The sequence below is a fragment of the Cherax quadricarinatus genome, chromosome 45 (assembly GCF_038502225.1).
Source record: "Cherax quadricarinatus isolate ZL_2023a chromosome 45, ASM3850222v1, whole genome shotgun sequence".
Taxonomy (NCBI): Eukaryota; Metazoa; Arthropoda; class Malacostraca; order Decapoda; family Parastacidae; genus Cherax; species Cherax quadricarinatus.
The window spans coordinates 9,827,908-9,845,407 of NC_091336.1; the positions used below are offsets into that span (position 1 = coordinate 9,827,908).

The 17,500-nt window shown below is 41.6% G+C and overlaps 1 protein-coding gene across 2 annotated transcripts in view; it reads right to left on the minus strand.

Annotated features, from left to right (window-relative positions):
- Window positions 1-17,500, minus strand: part of LOC138853999 (uncharacterized) — a 54,240-nt gene that overhangs the window by 34,860 nt on the left and 1,880 nt on the right. The window contains exon 1 of one of the 2 annotated variants that reach the window (XM_070094281.1): window positions 10,700-17,500. This exon is cut by the window's right edge and continues 799 nt beyond it. The exons of the other annotated variant lie outside the window; for it this stretch is intronic. Coding sequence (XP_069950382.1) covers window positions 10,771-11,715 — 945 coding nt within the window. The 5' untranslated portion in view covers window positions 11,716-17,500 and the 3' untranslated portion in view covers window positions 10,700-10,770. The remainder of the gene's footprint in view (window positions 1-10,699) is intronic. 2 annotated transcript variants of the gene reach the window in all.

Here is a 17,500-nt window from a genome sequence, read left to right on the forward strand (position 1 = left end):
GTGCACTGCTGGGTGGTGATTGGTGGTGCACTGCCCGTGTGGTGATTGGTGGTGCACTGCCAGTGTGGTGATTGGTGGTGCACTGCCAGTGTGGTGATTGGTGGTGCACTGCCAGTGTGGTGATTGGTGGTGCACTGCCAGTGTGGTGATTGGTGGTGCACTGCCAGTGTGGTGATTGGTGGTGCACTGCCAGTGTGGTGATTGGTGGTGCACTGCCAGTGTGGTGATTGGTGGTGCACTGCCAGTGTGGTGATTGGTGGTGCACTGCCAGTGTGGTGATTGGTGCACTGCCAGTGTGGTGATTGGTGCACTGCCAGTGTGGTGATTGGTGGTGCACTGCCAGTGTGGTGATTGATGGTGCACTGCCAGTGGTGATTGGTGGTGCACTGCCAGTGTGGTGATTGGTGGTGCACTGCCAGTGTGGTGATTGGTGGTGCATTGCCAGTGTGGTGACTGGTGGTGCACAGCCTGGAAAACAGCAGCAAGAGTGGTGAGGGTTGTGCACAACAGTAGGAAGCGCGGTGAGGGTCGTACATAAAAGCTGGCAGTGGTGAGGGTTGTACACAACAGTAAGAAGTGTGGTGAGAATCGTACACAACAGTAGGAAGCGTGGTGAGGGTCGTACACAGCAGGAAGCGTGGTGAGGGTCGTACACAACGGTAGGAAGCATGGTGAGGGTCGTACACAACAGGAAGTGTAGAGGGTCGTACACAACAGGAAGTGTAGAGGGTCGTACACAACAGGAAGTGTAGAGGGTCGTACACAACAGGAAGTGTAGAGGGTCGTACACAACAGGAAGTGTGAAGAGGGTCGTACACAACAGGAAGCGTGGTGAGGATCATACACAACAGTAGGAAGCGTGGTGGGGGTCGTACACATCAGCAAGCATGGTAAGGGGTTCACAACCAACCCGGTAAACGTAGTGAGGGTTGTATACAGCAGCAGCAAGTCTGGTGAGGGGTCATACGCAGCAGCAAGCAAGCAAGCAAGGGGGGGGCAACCGTGAAGGAAGTTGAATGAACTAGGCCGCACCCTAATGGCTGCGGCTGTTGTAGCCACAAGAACTGGTCACTCGCACCGGCTGCTTAGCTCTCCTCCCGCTTTACACTTCATACTAACCTCGCCTGCTACTTTTACCATCTTTTCAATAAACAAAGCTGGTTACATCAGTGATGTGTTGCTACTCTACAAAGTAGGCACAAAAGGAAGATGGTTTCCCTCTCGTATTCCGTCACATAAGACGAGTTTCTTAAATTAAGTGATGAAATATGTCAGCTTGAGCAGCGAGGCTTCAATAGCCTTAACTTTAGAGGAGGATCCTTGGTCAGAAGTTCTTGATCCGATGAATTAAAGCTATCCCTCGTCTTTAATCAAACTCGATTCTCTGCCATTCCCCAGGAATTATGATAGGTACGGGTTTAACTCATGAACATAACTAACCTTGGTATCCCTGACTTATGATAATTTAAATAGGACCCATCCTGTAAGTGATCTGTGAAAGTTTATTGGTGTTAGTAGGGGGGGGGGGAGAAGAGGTAAGGACTCGCTTCATACGAATTGACTAATGTAAAGCAACACAGCTGTGCCGAAACACCTAACCGACTATATACAGAGGAAAACACAACAGCTCTTACACCAGATTACAAATGGAAAAAAAATACATAGCAAATCGGTTTTCGCTTTTCACCAGTGAATTTTAAATCATGTCACAACAGTGGTAGGTTACTACCTCTCTCAGATTAATACTTCCAAAACCACTAATAGGCCACCCCTCCAGGAGTATCTGGAAGCCGGCGAGAGGCTCTATCCGAGGAACAAGACCTATCTCGCCCTTCACTGAATCGACCCGGACTTCTTCCTATTTTCAGGTGATGTGTGACTCTTATGAATTATTATTATTCACAAACCTACCAGAGAACACACACTGTTACAATACCCACCCACAAAACAGGGATTGTACTAGAATTCGTCAGAATCTAGCTCAAAAATGGGGTTTACCATCCTACAGTTCCTGTACTCCTAGACCGAAATTAACCTTCTTTGGTAATACAAGGACAAATCTTTTAGACAAAAGATTCGCTCAATGGTGAGCATTACGCTGTGACTTCACAACCCAGTGACACCACTTCTAGGTGGATTAAATGTCACCCTTCACTATGTTCTCCAAGGCATTTCCCTCCATTCTGACTTGAAAAGGTTCATTCTTAAGCAAAACCTCGCCAGATTAATGTTTGCTCTTACCTTGTCAGGGTATTTATGCCTTCCAACCGGTTAACCATCTTTAGTATAGTCTCAATATACACAACTAAGGTCTTCTGCTATATCATTCCTATGTACCCCATAATCAGTATGAAGTCACCGCGACACCTTCCAGCCCTCAACTCCTGCACTCTTGGATGAACGATATTTCCAGTAAACCTTGAAAACTGTGGTTTGTCCATGACTGGACTTGATAAAGTCCATCCTTAAATAAAGCATCAGGCATGATAAGGTTTCACTGCGTAAGTCCACGCGATCCTGCCTGATGCTCTCACTCCCATCTGTATATATACATATATATATACATATATATATATGTATATATATATACATATATACATGTAGAACTTTATTGCCACATGGTCTAGCCTTCAGTACCCACTATATGTAAACAACAAAAATATCAAGCATACATAGCAACTCGAACTTCTATATTCTATCATTTAGAGCTATGCCTTATCGGCGGTTATTTTCACAAGACCATGCCGTCAAACTTTATATATATATATATATATATATATATATATATATATATATATATATATATATATATATATATATATATATACCATGCCGAATAGGTAAAACTTGCGAGTTTGGCTTAAATAGCAACACTCTTCTTGCCGAACAATTTATGTATGCAATAACTTTGTAAAAATTCATTCCGAACCTAATGAAAAAAAATATATTTCATTGCGTTTGTTTATTATTAAGTTACAGTAAACTTACCTAACATATATTTAGGTGGAGTAGGCTGAATTAAACTGCACTTGTTATAATAAGGTTAGGTAAGTTTTTTAATGTCTTTTTGGTACAAAATTAATTTTTACGTTAAAAAATAAAAAAATATATCTTTAAACATATGATTACTATTATTATAATAAAAAAGAAGCGCTAAGCCACAAGGGCTATACAGCTTTAAACATATGAGAAAATTTTTGAAAGAACTTAATTTTAAACGAGTTCTTGCTAACTGGCCAATTTTACCTAGTCGGCACGACATATATATTTGAGGCGACAGGCCCACTCTGCGCTATTCTGAGAAAAAACTTACCCTCACTACTTCAGTTGCAACCTTGCATAGCTCCTGATGATGCACTAAGTGTGAAAGTACTTGAGCCAAAGATTTCCACTCCCCTGTGGCTTGTCTTGCGCGATATATATATATATATATATATATATATATATATATATATATATATATATATATATATATATATATATATATATATATATATAATTTATTTATTTGTGGAGAAATCTTCTCCAGGAAGGGGATATCAGCCCTGAGGGGCCCAGCTCTCTCAAAAAGGGCAAGCATCTTGTTTACTTCCACATCTAGTAATTGAAAGCAGATGCTTAACCAGCATGTACCAATCATAGGTCATGTGACTCCTTGCAAGAGACCAGTGTTGCAAATAGTTTAGTTTAATGAGAGACAATCAATCTCCTATCTTAGCAGGACAATTAAAGAAAGTCCTGCACCCACTTTATTACCATGTTAAAGATAGTATACATTGTTATCTATGCCCAAACAGCAAGAATCAAGCATTCTGCTTTGCTTCTTTCCTGGTGGAAGTTTGGCAAGCAGGGGAAATATGCTATCAGCTTTTCCTTTGTAGCTGGGGGCAAGCAAAGTGCGGCGAGGGGCGTCTTAGCTTAGATTGCTTTTAACCCTGCCAAGGGACACATTGACACCAGGATAGTGAACAAAGAATATTGATCTGCACGTTTTTGTGCATAAAAGTGTCTCAAACAACACAGTAAAACTTCTTTAGTGATATGACTGTGAATGATAAACAATACTTGATGAAGTGTGTAACAACGAGTGGTGCGATCCTGACGGAGTGTAGTGCGACATTCTTCAATAACACGTCTGCTTCAATGAAGACACCGATACCCTGGTTATTAATAAGGGTTGATATATATACCCAGGTAAGTCTACTATGACGTATTGCAGTTCAACTGACTGCACAGTTGAGAACCAAGATACGATCTAGTAACTTACCATAAACCCGGCTATGGGCGGGCTTTTTAGCCCAACACACGAGTATAGGATCCAGTCAGTATTCAGTTATGAAAATACTGACACAACACCCCCTAGGGGTAATTATACATTTTTTTTCACACAGCTCTTAGGAAGTGCACACGACAACTTCTTAAGACATCGCCTACAGGGACGGCTGTGTAGGCGAGAGCTGTCTATCAAGATAAGTCCCATTACAGTCCATTACTCTTTGACTTAGCTTGTAGATTTTATATATATATATATATATATATATATATATATATATATATATATATATATATATATATATATATATATATATATATATATATCTGTATATCTTCCCCCCTTGCAAAAAGAAATCCATTGTTATTGTGAAAGCTTTTCTGTTGTCATAATGAAACATTTAGGGCAGTTCAAGGCCCTAACTTAAGCAGTTATCTTTTTAAATGATGAACTAAGATTAATTGCAAGTGAAGGAAGCATAGTTATTATTGCTATAAGAGACCTGGCTCAATCTGAAAGATAGAGATGCCTTCTGAATGCCACATACAAGGCTATACAAATTATTCCACAGTGATAGGGTTAACAGGAAGGGTGGTGGAGTAGCAATGTAGGTCAGAGATAATTTAAATTGTTTTGTCAGACAAGATATAAAATTGAAAGCATCAGCCACTGAATCTGTTTGGTTACAGCTTCTCGAGGGCCGTGAAAAACTAATCATGGGTGTGATTTACATTATTATAATCAAAAAGAAGCGCTAAGCCACAAGGGCTATACAGCGGTGTGATTTACAGACCCCAAACCTCGATAGTGCGCAGCAAACTTCTATGGGAAGAAATTCGTAAAGCGTCTACATACGAAAATGTTGTGCTAATGGGATATCTTAATTTTAGACAAACTGACTGGAGCAATTAGACAGGAAATTTTGAGTCAAGCAACTTTCTTGATACGATTCAGGATTTTTTAAGACGGTTTGTGACAGAACCAACTAGAGGTAATAACCTGCTTGACTTGGTTCTTGCCAGCAGGGAATCACTAATTAATAATCTTGAGGTTAATGATGAGCTGGGGAAAAGTGATCACAAATCACTCAGTTTTAATATATCATGGATTTACCCTAATAATAGCATTAAAGTCTCTGTCCCTGACTTCTGCTTGGTTGATTTCATAGGACTGAGAAATTACCTGGGTGGGCTGAACTGGAATGACCTGACCATGGGTCAGGTAGGTGGTGATGGTTGTCGATGTGACGTTTTCCAGAGCATAGTTCTAGCTGCTCAGACAACTTATGTTGCAAATAGGGAAATTAGATCAAACAAAAATGATCCTAAATGGATAAACAATAGACTGACACATCTCATTGGTCAAAAGAGAGGCATATAGGTGAATCAAAATAGGAGAGAGAGGCAGTTAAGAAATCAATATATTCAGTTAGAGAAAAAAGATAATAAGAAAAGCAGAGATTACTAGGTTAAAGTTACAAGGGAATCGAAGACTAACCCAAAAGGACTCTTTCAGGTATACAGAAGTAAGATTAGGAACAAGATAGGCCCACTCAAAAGTTACTCGGGTCAACTCACCGACAGTGATAAGGAAATGTGAATTTTTAACACTTCTCAGTTTTTACACAGGAAGATACTAGCGATATTCCAGAAATAGTAAATTATGTAGAACAGGACGATAATACACTATGCATGAATAGGGTCACAAATGACATGGTCCTTGGACAAATAAATTAAAACCTAGCAAATCCCAGGTCCTGATGAGCTGTACGCAAGGATTCTAAAGGAATGTAAAGAGGAGCTTAGCAAGCCTTTGGCTAATTTTTCAACATATCACTACAAACTGGCAAAATGCCAGGTAAGTGGAAAATGGGAAATGTGATACCTGTTTTCAAAGCAGGTGACAGGTCCTTATCTTCGACCTATAGACCAATAAGCGTAACCTCCACAGTGGGAAAATTTATGGAATCAATAATTGCCAGGGCAATTCGTAGCTGTTTTGAAAAGCATAAATTGATCAACAAATCTCAGCATGGTTTTACAAAAGGGTGTTCCTGCCTTACAAATTTATTAACTTTTTTCACTAAGGTATTTGAAGAGGTAGATCATGGTAATGAATATGATATTGTGTATATGGACTTCAGGAAGGCTTCTGAAAGAGTCCCACATCAGAGACTATTGAGGAAAATCAAGGCACACGGAACAGGTGAAAATTTTTCCTAGAAAGAGGCGTGGCTGACAGATAGGCAGCAGAGTCTGCATAAATAGAGAGAAATCTGAGCGGGGTAGCATCACGAGCGGTGTTCCACAGGGGTCAGTGTTGGGCCCCTTGTTATTCACAATCTACATAAACGACATAAATGAGGGAATAAATAGAGATATAAGCAAGTTTGCCGATGAAACCAAATTGGGCCGACGAATTCATTCTGACGAGGGCATTAGAGCACTCCAGGAAGATTTGAATAGACTGATGCAGTGGTCAGAGAAGTGGCAGATGCAGTCTAATATGGACAAATGCAAAGTTCTAAACATTGGACAGGAAAATAACCATGCCACATATAAACTAAATAATGTAGATCTTAATACTGCTGATCGCGAAAAGGATTTGGGAGTTCTGGTTAGCAGTAATCTAAAACCAAGACAACAGTGAATAAGTGTTCGCAATAAAGCAAACAGAATCCTTGGCTTTATATCAAGAAACATACATAACAGGAGTCCTCAGGTTGTTCAACTCTATATATATCCTTGGTTTGGCCTCATTTAGATTATGATGCACAGTTTTAGTGACCGTATTACAGAATGGATATAAATGCTCTGGAAAACGTAAAAAGAAGGATGACAAAGTTGATCCCATGTATCAGAAATCTTCCCTTTGAGGACAGACTGAGGGCCCTGACTCTGCACTATCTAGAAAGGCGTATAATTAGGGGAGTTATAACTGAAGTGTATAAATGGAAAACAGGAATAAATAAAGGGGATATAAATAGCGTGCTAAAAATATCCAAGACATGACTCACAGCAATGGCTTTAAGTTAGCGCTGTATAGCCCTTGTGGCTTAGCGCTTCTTTTTGATTATAATAATAATAATGGCTTTAAGTTGGAAAATTTCAGATTCAGGAAGGATATAGGAAAGCACTGGCTTGGTAATAGAGTTGTGGATGAGTGGAACAAATTCCCGAGTACCGTCATAGAAGCTAAAACGTTGTGTAGTTTTAAAAACAGGTTAGATGATTACATGAGTGGGTGTGGGTGGGTGCGAGTCGAACCTGACTACCTTGTGCTACAAGGTCTGATGCCGTGCTCCTTCCTTAAGTAAATGTGACCCGACCTGTCTAGGCTGGGTCATTGGCTTAAGCCGGTAGGAGACTTGGACCTGCCTCGCATGGGCCAGTAGGCCTGCTGCAGTGTTCCTTATGTTCTTAAAATGTTACTAACTAGACAAAATCTCGCTAATTACACCGAAGCTTAAATATAAACAAATGGTAGATACTTTATGGTTCACCTTCGTAAGTATAAGACAGCAGCAATAATGGTTGTTCCCTGTGTAACCTGGTACTTGGGCCTTTCAGGAAGCTTTTTATACGCGTGTTGGTGGGTGTGGGTGTACAAGGTGCAGTGACCACAAGTTGCTGCTGCTGCCTTACAAGACCACGCCGGCTTACAGCAAGGTCTCCCACACCCAGCTACTGCGCATTACACCCTTCACTGGAGGTGCTCTTGATGAGTCTCTCGATCCACGGAATTGGAGGAAGCCTGATTACCTCTCATTCCCCAGGCGCTGTATGAATCCTAAAGGGTTTAGCTCTTACCCATGAGTTAAATAATTGAACATCACCTCCAAGCCCTTCCAGCTTAACAGCACCAACAGTGCTCCTCCAGGGAGCTGCTTTGATGCCGTTAAAGGATTCTTGATCCAAGTAACTAGATATCCTTCCTTTTGGATTGCACCTGAATCCCCGCCATGACTCCTGCTGATTTAACGCTTCTCCCTGATTAAACGAAGATAAAGGTCTGCTGCTGCCAGACCAATATTGCATTGTATATTATTTTACTGTTGTCCGTTACCAATAAGTAAAAATAAAATTTTTGTAGATGATTAAATAGGTCAGAAACCGAAGAACTAACTGGCCTAGTATGGGTCAATAGGCCTGCTGCAGTGCTTTGTTCTTATGAAAACATCCCTTCTATCTGGAAGGTAGGTCGCAGGTCCACGGCGACTGGGCATAGGTAAGTAGTGTTTTAACACCTGAGGGGAGGTTTAAAGGAGTTTTGGGGCCAATAGTGTTTATATGAGCAAAACTGGATATTCCATAGTGTGGTAGGGGTTCATGATGAAATATTTGTTTACTGTTGAAGTGTTTAGTCACTTATGCTGCTGGTGTAACTACACTGAAGACTGGATACTACCAGACTACCTCTGCTCCTGTAACTACACTGAAGACTGGATACTACCAGACTACCTCTGCTCCTGTAACTACACTGAAGACGGGATACTACCAGACTACCTCTGCTCCTGTAACTACACTGAAGACGGGATACTACCAGACTACCTCTGCTCCTGTAACTACACTGAAGACGGGATACTACCAGACTACCTCTGCTCCTGTAACTACAATCAATAAAGATGGGTATCACATTAGCTTTGCTCCTGTAACAATGAAGATGGGACACCGCGAACATAACATCACCGACAGCAGGAGCAGTAACCACGATAGCTGCAGCAGCAATAACCTTAGCAGCTGCAGCAATAAGACTGACAAAAGCAAGAGCAGCAACAGCCTCAGACATGGGCACTACCACACTTGCCAGAATTTAATATTAGCTCTTGTCAACTTACCTCCTCCTAATAGTTCATGACTATGATTATTAACAAATAGCCTGGCAAAAATTCTTACATTTCAGTGGAATACAGTTACATTCAGGTATAATAACTATTCCATTTACGCAATTGTGTATATTTAGACATGTTTCTGTAGTTATTATTCTGAATATTATAGGCAATAATTATTAGCACATTTTTTTAATGTCAGCGTAATTAATGCCTTGAACTTCCATGACCTTAAAATACGAGAGCCTTTTGTTAAAACCTTAGAAACTTTTCAACATGAGTACTTTGATGCCGGCGAAGGGATCTTGATCCAGGTCTGGGGCCTTACAGGGGGGCATGGGCCCCCCCTTCCCAGAAGAGACTACAGAAGACTATTCTCCTTCCCCTTACTCGGTTCAAACTAGACTGACCCCTACTCATTCCCCTGGGGCTGTATAGCCCCTGTGGGTTTAGCGCATATCCATGATATTAATTTGGGTAAGCATGCGTGTGGGGGAGTAGTATTGTTTTAGCCTACAAGAGCAAGACTGAGGTGAAGTACTGAGGGAAGAGTAGTGTAAAAGAGTGTGTGAAGGCAGGAAAACAGAAGAAAGGTTAAATGTCCTGACCACTTTGGGTGGGTTTTAAGAGTACTTTTCTCGGGAAGGGTATTAGAGCGCAACTTAACCAAGCAAACGTTGGCTTTTTAATTTAACTCTTAAAATTTTCGGAAAAGCGACTGAAATAAGAACGTTGGTTTTATGGTGGTAATGATTCGCCAGCCTTGTGTACGGTTTCCATTTTTCTGTTTGTCAGCGCAGCGCTCCTGAACACACTAATTCGTCTTCTCACCTCTTTCAACTGGGATGCCTTGAGGGTGGGTTGGACATGCAGCTACCCTCCCTCATCATGCTCGTCCTCTCATGCATGTGCACAGCTGTGCCCTTCATCTCTCACTACCTAATACACAGCTGGCTGCAGTAATCCACCTGCTGGCTTAGTTTAATGATGGCACATGCTAGGACGCCTTGTCTAGACTACGGTCACTAGAGGTCCACGAAATGTCTGATGAAAATCCAGGATCAAGGATTAAGGTGTGCAGTGTCCTCAGTGAAAATAGAGCCCACTATAGTGTCTAAACACTGCAGCTTCGATTGCCTGATTTGTGAGTTAAGATTGCATGATCTATGGGCTAAGATTACGTGACCTATAAACTAAGGTTGCATCATATAGGAGTTCAGATTACGTGGTTTGGGACAATCAACTAGCGTAACCTAAAGAAGCATATCTGTGATCTAAGGTTGCAGCACCTCCCTTGAAAGGAATTCCATAATTAAATATTCCGTTGCAGTAAACATTCTGAGAAAACAAACATCCTAGTCCACTGATATTTTACGACCAGTGAATATCCTATTCCAGAGAATATTGTGAACGTGATGAGCACACACTGCTCTGGATATTAACAGTTATTTACGCTAACGCCACTGGGACTGGGTGCACCTGCAACAATTCAATTGCAAAATGAACTATTTACATTTTCAAATAACCCAGGTGTACAAACACTTTGACCACTATTACCCTATACATTTTATTAATACGTTTTAAACTCTAGAAATTACCTTCAGCAATAAATTGTGAGATATTAGTATTGTATGACAGCACACGAGGCTAACACTGTGGTTGCTGGGGCCTATCTCTCCACGGGTCGTATGTCCCCTGTGGCTGGATAGTAGCTGTCGGGTCTTATCTCTCCGCTGGTTGGGTAGTAGCTGTCGGGTCTTATCTCTCCACTGATTGGGTAGTAGCTGTCGGGTCTTATCTCTCCGCTGCTTGGGTAGTAGCTGTCGGGTCTTATCTCTCCGCTGGTTGGGTAGAAGCTGTCGGGTCTTATCTCTCCTGTGGTAGGGTAGTAGCTGTCGGGTCTTATCTTCCCGTTGGTTGGGTAGTAGCTGTCGGGTCTTATCTTCCCGTTGGTTGGGTAGTAGCTGTCGGGTCTTATCTCTCCTGTGACGGGGTAGTAGCTGTCGGGTCCTATCTCCCCGTTGGCTGGGTAGTAGCTGTCGGGTTTTATTTCCCCTGTAGTTGGGTAGTTGCTGTCGGGTCTTATCTCCACTGTAGTTGGGTAGAAACTGTCGGGTTTTATCGCCTCTGTGGTTGCGTAGTAGCTGTCGGGTTTTATCGTCCCTGTAGTTGGGTAGCAGCTGTCGGGTCTTACCTCCCCTGTAGTTGGGTAGTAGCTGTCGGGTTTTATCGCCCCTGTAGTTGTGTAGTAGCTGTCGGGTCTGATCTCCCCTGTAGTTGGGTAGTAACTGTCGGGTTTTATCGCCTCTGTGGTTGGGTAGTAGCTGTCGGGTTTTATTTCCCCTGTGGTTGGGTAGTAGCTGTCGGGTTTTATTTCCCCTGTGGTTGGGTAGTAGCTGTCGGGTTTTATTTCCCCTGTGGTTGGGTAGTAGCTGTCGGGTTTTATCTCCCCGGTGGTTGGGTGGTAGCTGTCGGGTTTTATCTCCCCTGTGGTTGGGTAGTAGCTGTCGGGTCTTATCTCCCCTGTGGTTGGATAGTAGCTGTCGGGTCTTATCGCCCCGGTGGTTGGATAGTAGCTGTCGGGTCTTATCTCCCCGGTGGGTGTATAATGCATACGTGACTGCAGAACATTCACAAGTAGTTGCAATTATTCTAGTGTTGTGGATGGCATCTTGGTAGAAGACTTCAAGACCACAAGAGAAAGAAGCCACAATAATTGACCTTCCTGGGTTATCTTGTCTTAATAATCCTCTGGAGATAAGAATTCGAAAGTCTTTCAACTTCATTTGCATAGTGCCACGTAACTGTTATAAACCAATGCGAGAGTTCGTAACACTGCTGCACTTTCCTTGTTATCCTGATTCGACGTTACTGTTACTGGTTCTGGGGATCATCTCCCGGGCCCACCCGGTCTCGGACCAGGAGTCCTAAATTGAAAATGAAATACTTCAGGAATAAAAACTATTATAAACAGGGGATAGTAAACATATATGAACAGGTACACAAGTGACTGAGACAGACCTACCTAGCATGGGCAAGTAGATCTACTGCAGTACTCCACTATTCTAATGTTCTTATGAACATCAGTGGTAATTTCTGAGATCTACCTGTCATGTGTGTTCATGAGACAGGAAAGAACAAATCTGCCAGAGTGCAAAACATTTAACCATTTATGCGTGAAACATGACAACGGGATGGCTGCTTTCCATCAACCTGCAATGACGATGGCAACTTAGTTCATATTCTGGCTTGCAGTTTTGTTGCAGTAATGGTACTGAACTGATGAAGCGACCGGATGGAGAAACATCTTCAAAATAAGGTATCTAGTTTACAAATTTAATGCTTTCACGAGCAGAGATTATGTACCACAGCAACTCAGATTACGTTATTTTATTAGATTATACGGGCGTTATGGCCTACAATTCAAGTTTGTCAACTAATTCATTAAAATTTCATAACGTAAAAATGAATTTAGGTACAGGAAGACGTGTCACGGTACAACCAGACATTCACAGCTAATCCTTAAATTATGATCCCCAACGGACCACAGAAACACGTGATATCGTACGTGTTTCTGTTTATACTTCCTTAGTTTGTCAGTACAACAAATTAAGGAAGTGCACCGACCCGAACAAATACTAAGCACCTCACACAACCACACTAGGACAATTTACAGAAGTAAAAATAATCAGTCAATAACAAATCTAATAAAGCAGAAAACAATCTAACTAGCACCCTTGCAGACGTATAAAACAAAGAACAAACAAAAATTTTAAAGACTGTTAGCTAACCCAACAGACAACATCCATCCATCAACGCAACAAATGCATACAAGCACTGAACAACCGTTATGGATTTAGCGCTTCCCTGAATGATATAATAATCATGATACTAAAGCAGCAAGAAACACGTGGCGAGTGCATTAAGTTTGAGCGAGGCTAAAGCAGCAGTCTACGACCCTCACGGGACGTTTAAGGTTACACACACAACCTTGACCTTTTAACCTATTTGAAGAGCAATGTACTCGTCAATTCCAAAAAAAAAAAAAAAAAAAAAAAATACAAGCACAACATCAGCAACCGCAAAATAATACTTCACAAAAACTGATGTCTAGACAAACATTGTACCACATAAAAGAAAATGCAAGAAATCGATGTCACGTTACCAAGATGCTAGAATATTTCCTAACACAATGGTAGTCTTATTTAGGAAAAAAAAAAAAAACACTTTGGCCTTCGAGTGATCAGGAAATAGAACGACCCAGACAGCGAAGTGGTAGTGGGAGAATCCATACATAGCTTTATTAATAGGTATGATAGGGATCACGCAGCCAGTGAAGTGAAACTAATAGCTCGACCCTTGCAACCAGTTAGGTGAACACACACATGGTAGAGGCAAACGTAATACACTGTATTGAGAGGAGGTACGATAGAGCTCAAGACGCCAGTGTGTGTGTGTGTGTGTGTGTGTGTGTGTGTGTGTGTGTACTCACCTATTTGTGGTTGCAGGGGTCGAGGTTAAAGAGGCGGCGGGGCCAGTAGCTGAGCCTCGATTCCACCAAACAACCCGACGAGTATGACCAATTAGCGAAAGTCGGTAAAATTTCGTTTTATAAATATGTTGTTGTGCCCGCACATCCAGACACAGACACACACAGACAGACAGACAGACAGACAGACAGACAGACAGACAGACAGACAGACAGACACACACACACACACACACACACACACACACACACACACACACACACACAAAAAAAAACCGGCACATAGTTAATGGTCTAAGTCGGACCGAAACGTCATGTTTCTTCCTTCTATGTGCGGGTTATTTATATATTGTTCCAATCACGGTATTGTGCAGCACCTTAACTACTGGGAACGCTTGGAAGCACTTGACTTGTACTCGTTGGAACGCAGGAGAGAGAGATATATCATAATCTACACTTGGAAAATCCTAGAAGGAATGGTCCCGAATCTGCACACACAAATCACTCCCTAAGAAAGTAAAAGACTGGGCAGGCGATGCAAAATACTCCCAATTAAAAGTAGGGGCGCCACTGATACATTAAGAGAAAACACCATAAGTGTCCGGGGCCCAAGACTGTTCAACAGCCTCCCACCATGCATAAGGGGAATTACCAATAAACCTCTGGCTGGCTGCCTTCAAGAGAGAGCTGGACAGATACCTAAAGTCAGTGCTGGATCAGCCGGGCTGTGGTTCGTACGTTGGACTCCGTGCGGCCAGCAGTAACAGCCTGGTTGATCAGGCCCTGATCCACCGGGAAGCCTGGTCGTGGACCGGGCCCCGGGGGCGTTGATCCCCGGAATAACCTCCAGGTATTCTTTATACATATACGCGCACACGGACGCACGTGGCGGCGGCGGCGACGAAACTCAACACGAAGAGATTTGAGCACTAAAGTAAAATGTTAAAATATTTAATAAGCAAATTCTGTAGAGCAGTTTTCAATGAGACTTTATGAAATACGCTTCAAGGGAAGGTGGTACCTTGATGTCGGTAAGAGACTTGATCTAAGTAACAGGATTCGAACTTTTACGAGAACCTCCTAGTCTCCAGGAACCCATATGATCCATACGGGATGAGCGCTAGCTAACCCTCCCCCCCTGAATAAAATTAGAAAATACGCAGTTATATTATTGGGGAAATGCTAAAACAGAAAGAGGGAGGCTCTTAGAGCAAGGTTAATGGGAGGGTAATCTTTCTGATTGGACAGAAGGTGAGGGGGAGCATCAATTCATTGGATTATGAGCCCTTGTATAGAGGCACCCCCCCCCCCCCTCTCTGAAGACTCCGGATTTAGAGGATTCAAGAAAAGGGTACAGCAAGGAATCCTGACTGAAATTAGTTTATGAAAGTTCAAGAGGGAAGGTAACTTTCTCTGAAAGAGAGCCTGTTGTCTTTGGCTGTGCTGAAAATTAAGTAAAATGATGAACAGAAAAGAATAAAAATGAACGACATATAAACTAGATAACAAAATGCTTAGTGCATTTATGCGAGATGAAAAAAATATGATAGATAAAGATAACAGGAGGCCGCTAAAAATAATATTAAAGAGGATAACGCATAAAGGGAAAAAAATACCAAGGAGAGCTAGAGACAGAAACTAGTAGGCTGTAAAGCTATCCTTAATAGATAAGACCTTTTCAAAGTATGATGGCGTGAAGGTCGAGGACTCCAACACTTCTAATAGATAAAATAACGATAGCAGTAAGGTAAAAAAAAATTACGAGTAACAGGGTTGCACCGACCTATCATCATATGCTTCTCAAATAACCATCGTATAACAAAGAGTGAGACACATTTTTAAATATTCTGTATGCTAATATAATCTCAAGACTAAAACTAGGCGACATTATAAATGAGAAGAATCCTGATATAGTCTGTAACTGAAATTAAACTAGAAAAAACATTGTATATAAGGTTGTATTCGACTATTCAGTGGAGATAAGACAGAAAGGAAGGGATATATATATATATATATATATATATATATATATATATATATATATATATATATATATATATATATATATATATATATATATATATATATATATACATATATACACACACACACACACACTGTGTTACATAACCTGCACAAGATATAACTTTAACCAGTAGTAGTTCCCGGCTATACACAAGCTTTGAACTCTTGACTTCCATATTAATATGCAGCACGATCCAGTTGGTCAATAAAGAATACTAGAGTTGAATAAAATGCTAAAATTATGATTTAAAAATAGCATCTTCATGCTGTCTAGAAGAGATACTATTATTAGGTCTTAATCTACAGTATTTTGTCTAGTTCAAGCATTTTTTTTGTTGGCCAACAGTAATAAGGTGAATATTCTGCAACCCATTATGTTACCAAAGTGGGTATTTCACTGTGGCTGAGACAGTCATATGTGCGACTTTTAAAAAACCTAAGTGATATGACTATTGTAGAATCCGCTCGATTGGTTAAAGCATTTATTGACGTTATGGTATATAACTGTTTTTTGAAGACAATCTGACATGACCTTAATAACTTAAATCTACAAATTTCATTAAAACTGTATGTAGAAAATCTACTTAATATTTAAGAGGACGGACTTTAGCGTATTAACCTGGTAGTGATGAAAGATCAATGTTCACAACAGTGAAGAAGACACGTTTTGAACAAGCTTATACTGGAATAACGTTTTGCTGTGTAGAGCAAAACGTTGCCACAATAAAAGTTTGTCTTGCACCGTGCCTTGTTTGCAATTCAACGATTATATACTAATAATTTAAGAGTTATATTGTGTAGGTAATCCGTATATCAATGGCTGGAAATTACTGTACAAGGTTTATACACTTTGGGTCTATAGTTGATTTACCTGTTTTAACTCCTAGTTTAAATATTACAAGGACTCCAATGGAAATAAGTAAATTTTGGGAAAGTTAGATCATCCTAGGTAATTTATACATATGTTGCTATGTATTATACCCTTTATGTAACTGTATTTGTGTACCTGTACCTGAATAAAGTTACTTATACTTCGGACAAGCTATACATGGTAAAGCAAAAGACTTGGCAGGCGATGTAACACTCCCCCAGTGAAAAGTAGGGGCGCCACTGGTACACTAAGAGAAGGCACAATAAGTATCCGGGGCCCGAGACTGTTCAACAGCCTCCCACCAGCCATAAGGGGAATTACCAATAGACCCCTGGTTGTCTTCAAGGGGGAGATGAACAGATACCTGAAGTCAGTGACAGATTAGCCGGGCTTTGGCTGGTACGTTGGACTACTCTGTAACTTCTTTCTCTTCAGTAACAACCTGGTTGATCAGGCCCTGATCCACCAGGAGGCCGCGTCATGGACAGGCCCTCTGATACCTTTGATATACCTTTGAAGAGTTTCGAGAGGTTATCTGCTCTCTGAGCCCAGCCATGGGCCAAGCTCGTCTGGTGCTTGCCTGGTCAACCAGGCTGTTGCTACTGGAGGCCCGGTGCCCCGCGGGGGCATTGATCCCCGGAATATCCTCCAGGTAGGCAGACTAGGTAGAACACCCAGAGGCCAGTATATATCACGGGCGAGCAATACACTGAGACGGGTATACATCTCAGCACACACAGTTTAATTAATCCTGTACATGTTACATGCAGTCTTAATGACCTACATGTAGTCCATTGGGTGTTAAAACTAGCTGTCGACCTTATGGGATACAGGATGGACACATGTGGCCAGGGGTGACGTGGAGTAGCTGTGAGAGGGGAGGGTTCACGGGGAGAGAGCGGGATGAAGAGACGAAAGGGAGGGGGGTCAACTTCACACCCCGTCTTGAGCCGTGCTGACTCCAGCAGTATCCGAGAAACGGACAGGCATATATAACAGCCATTAGCGCCACGT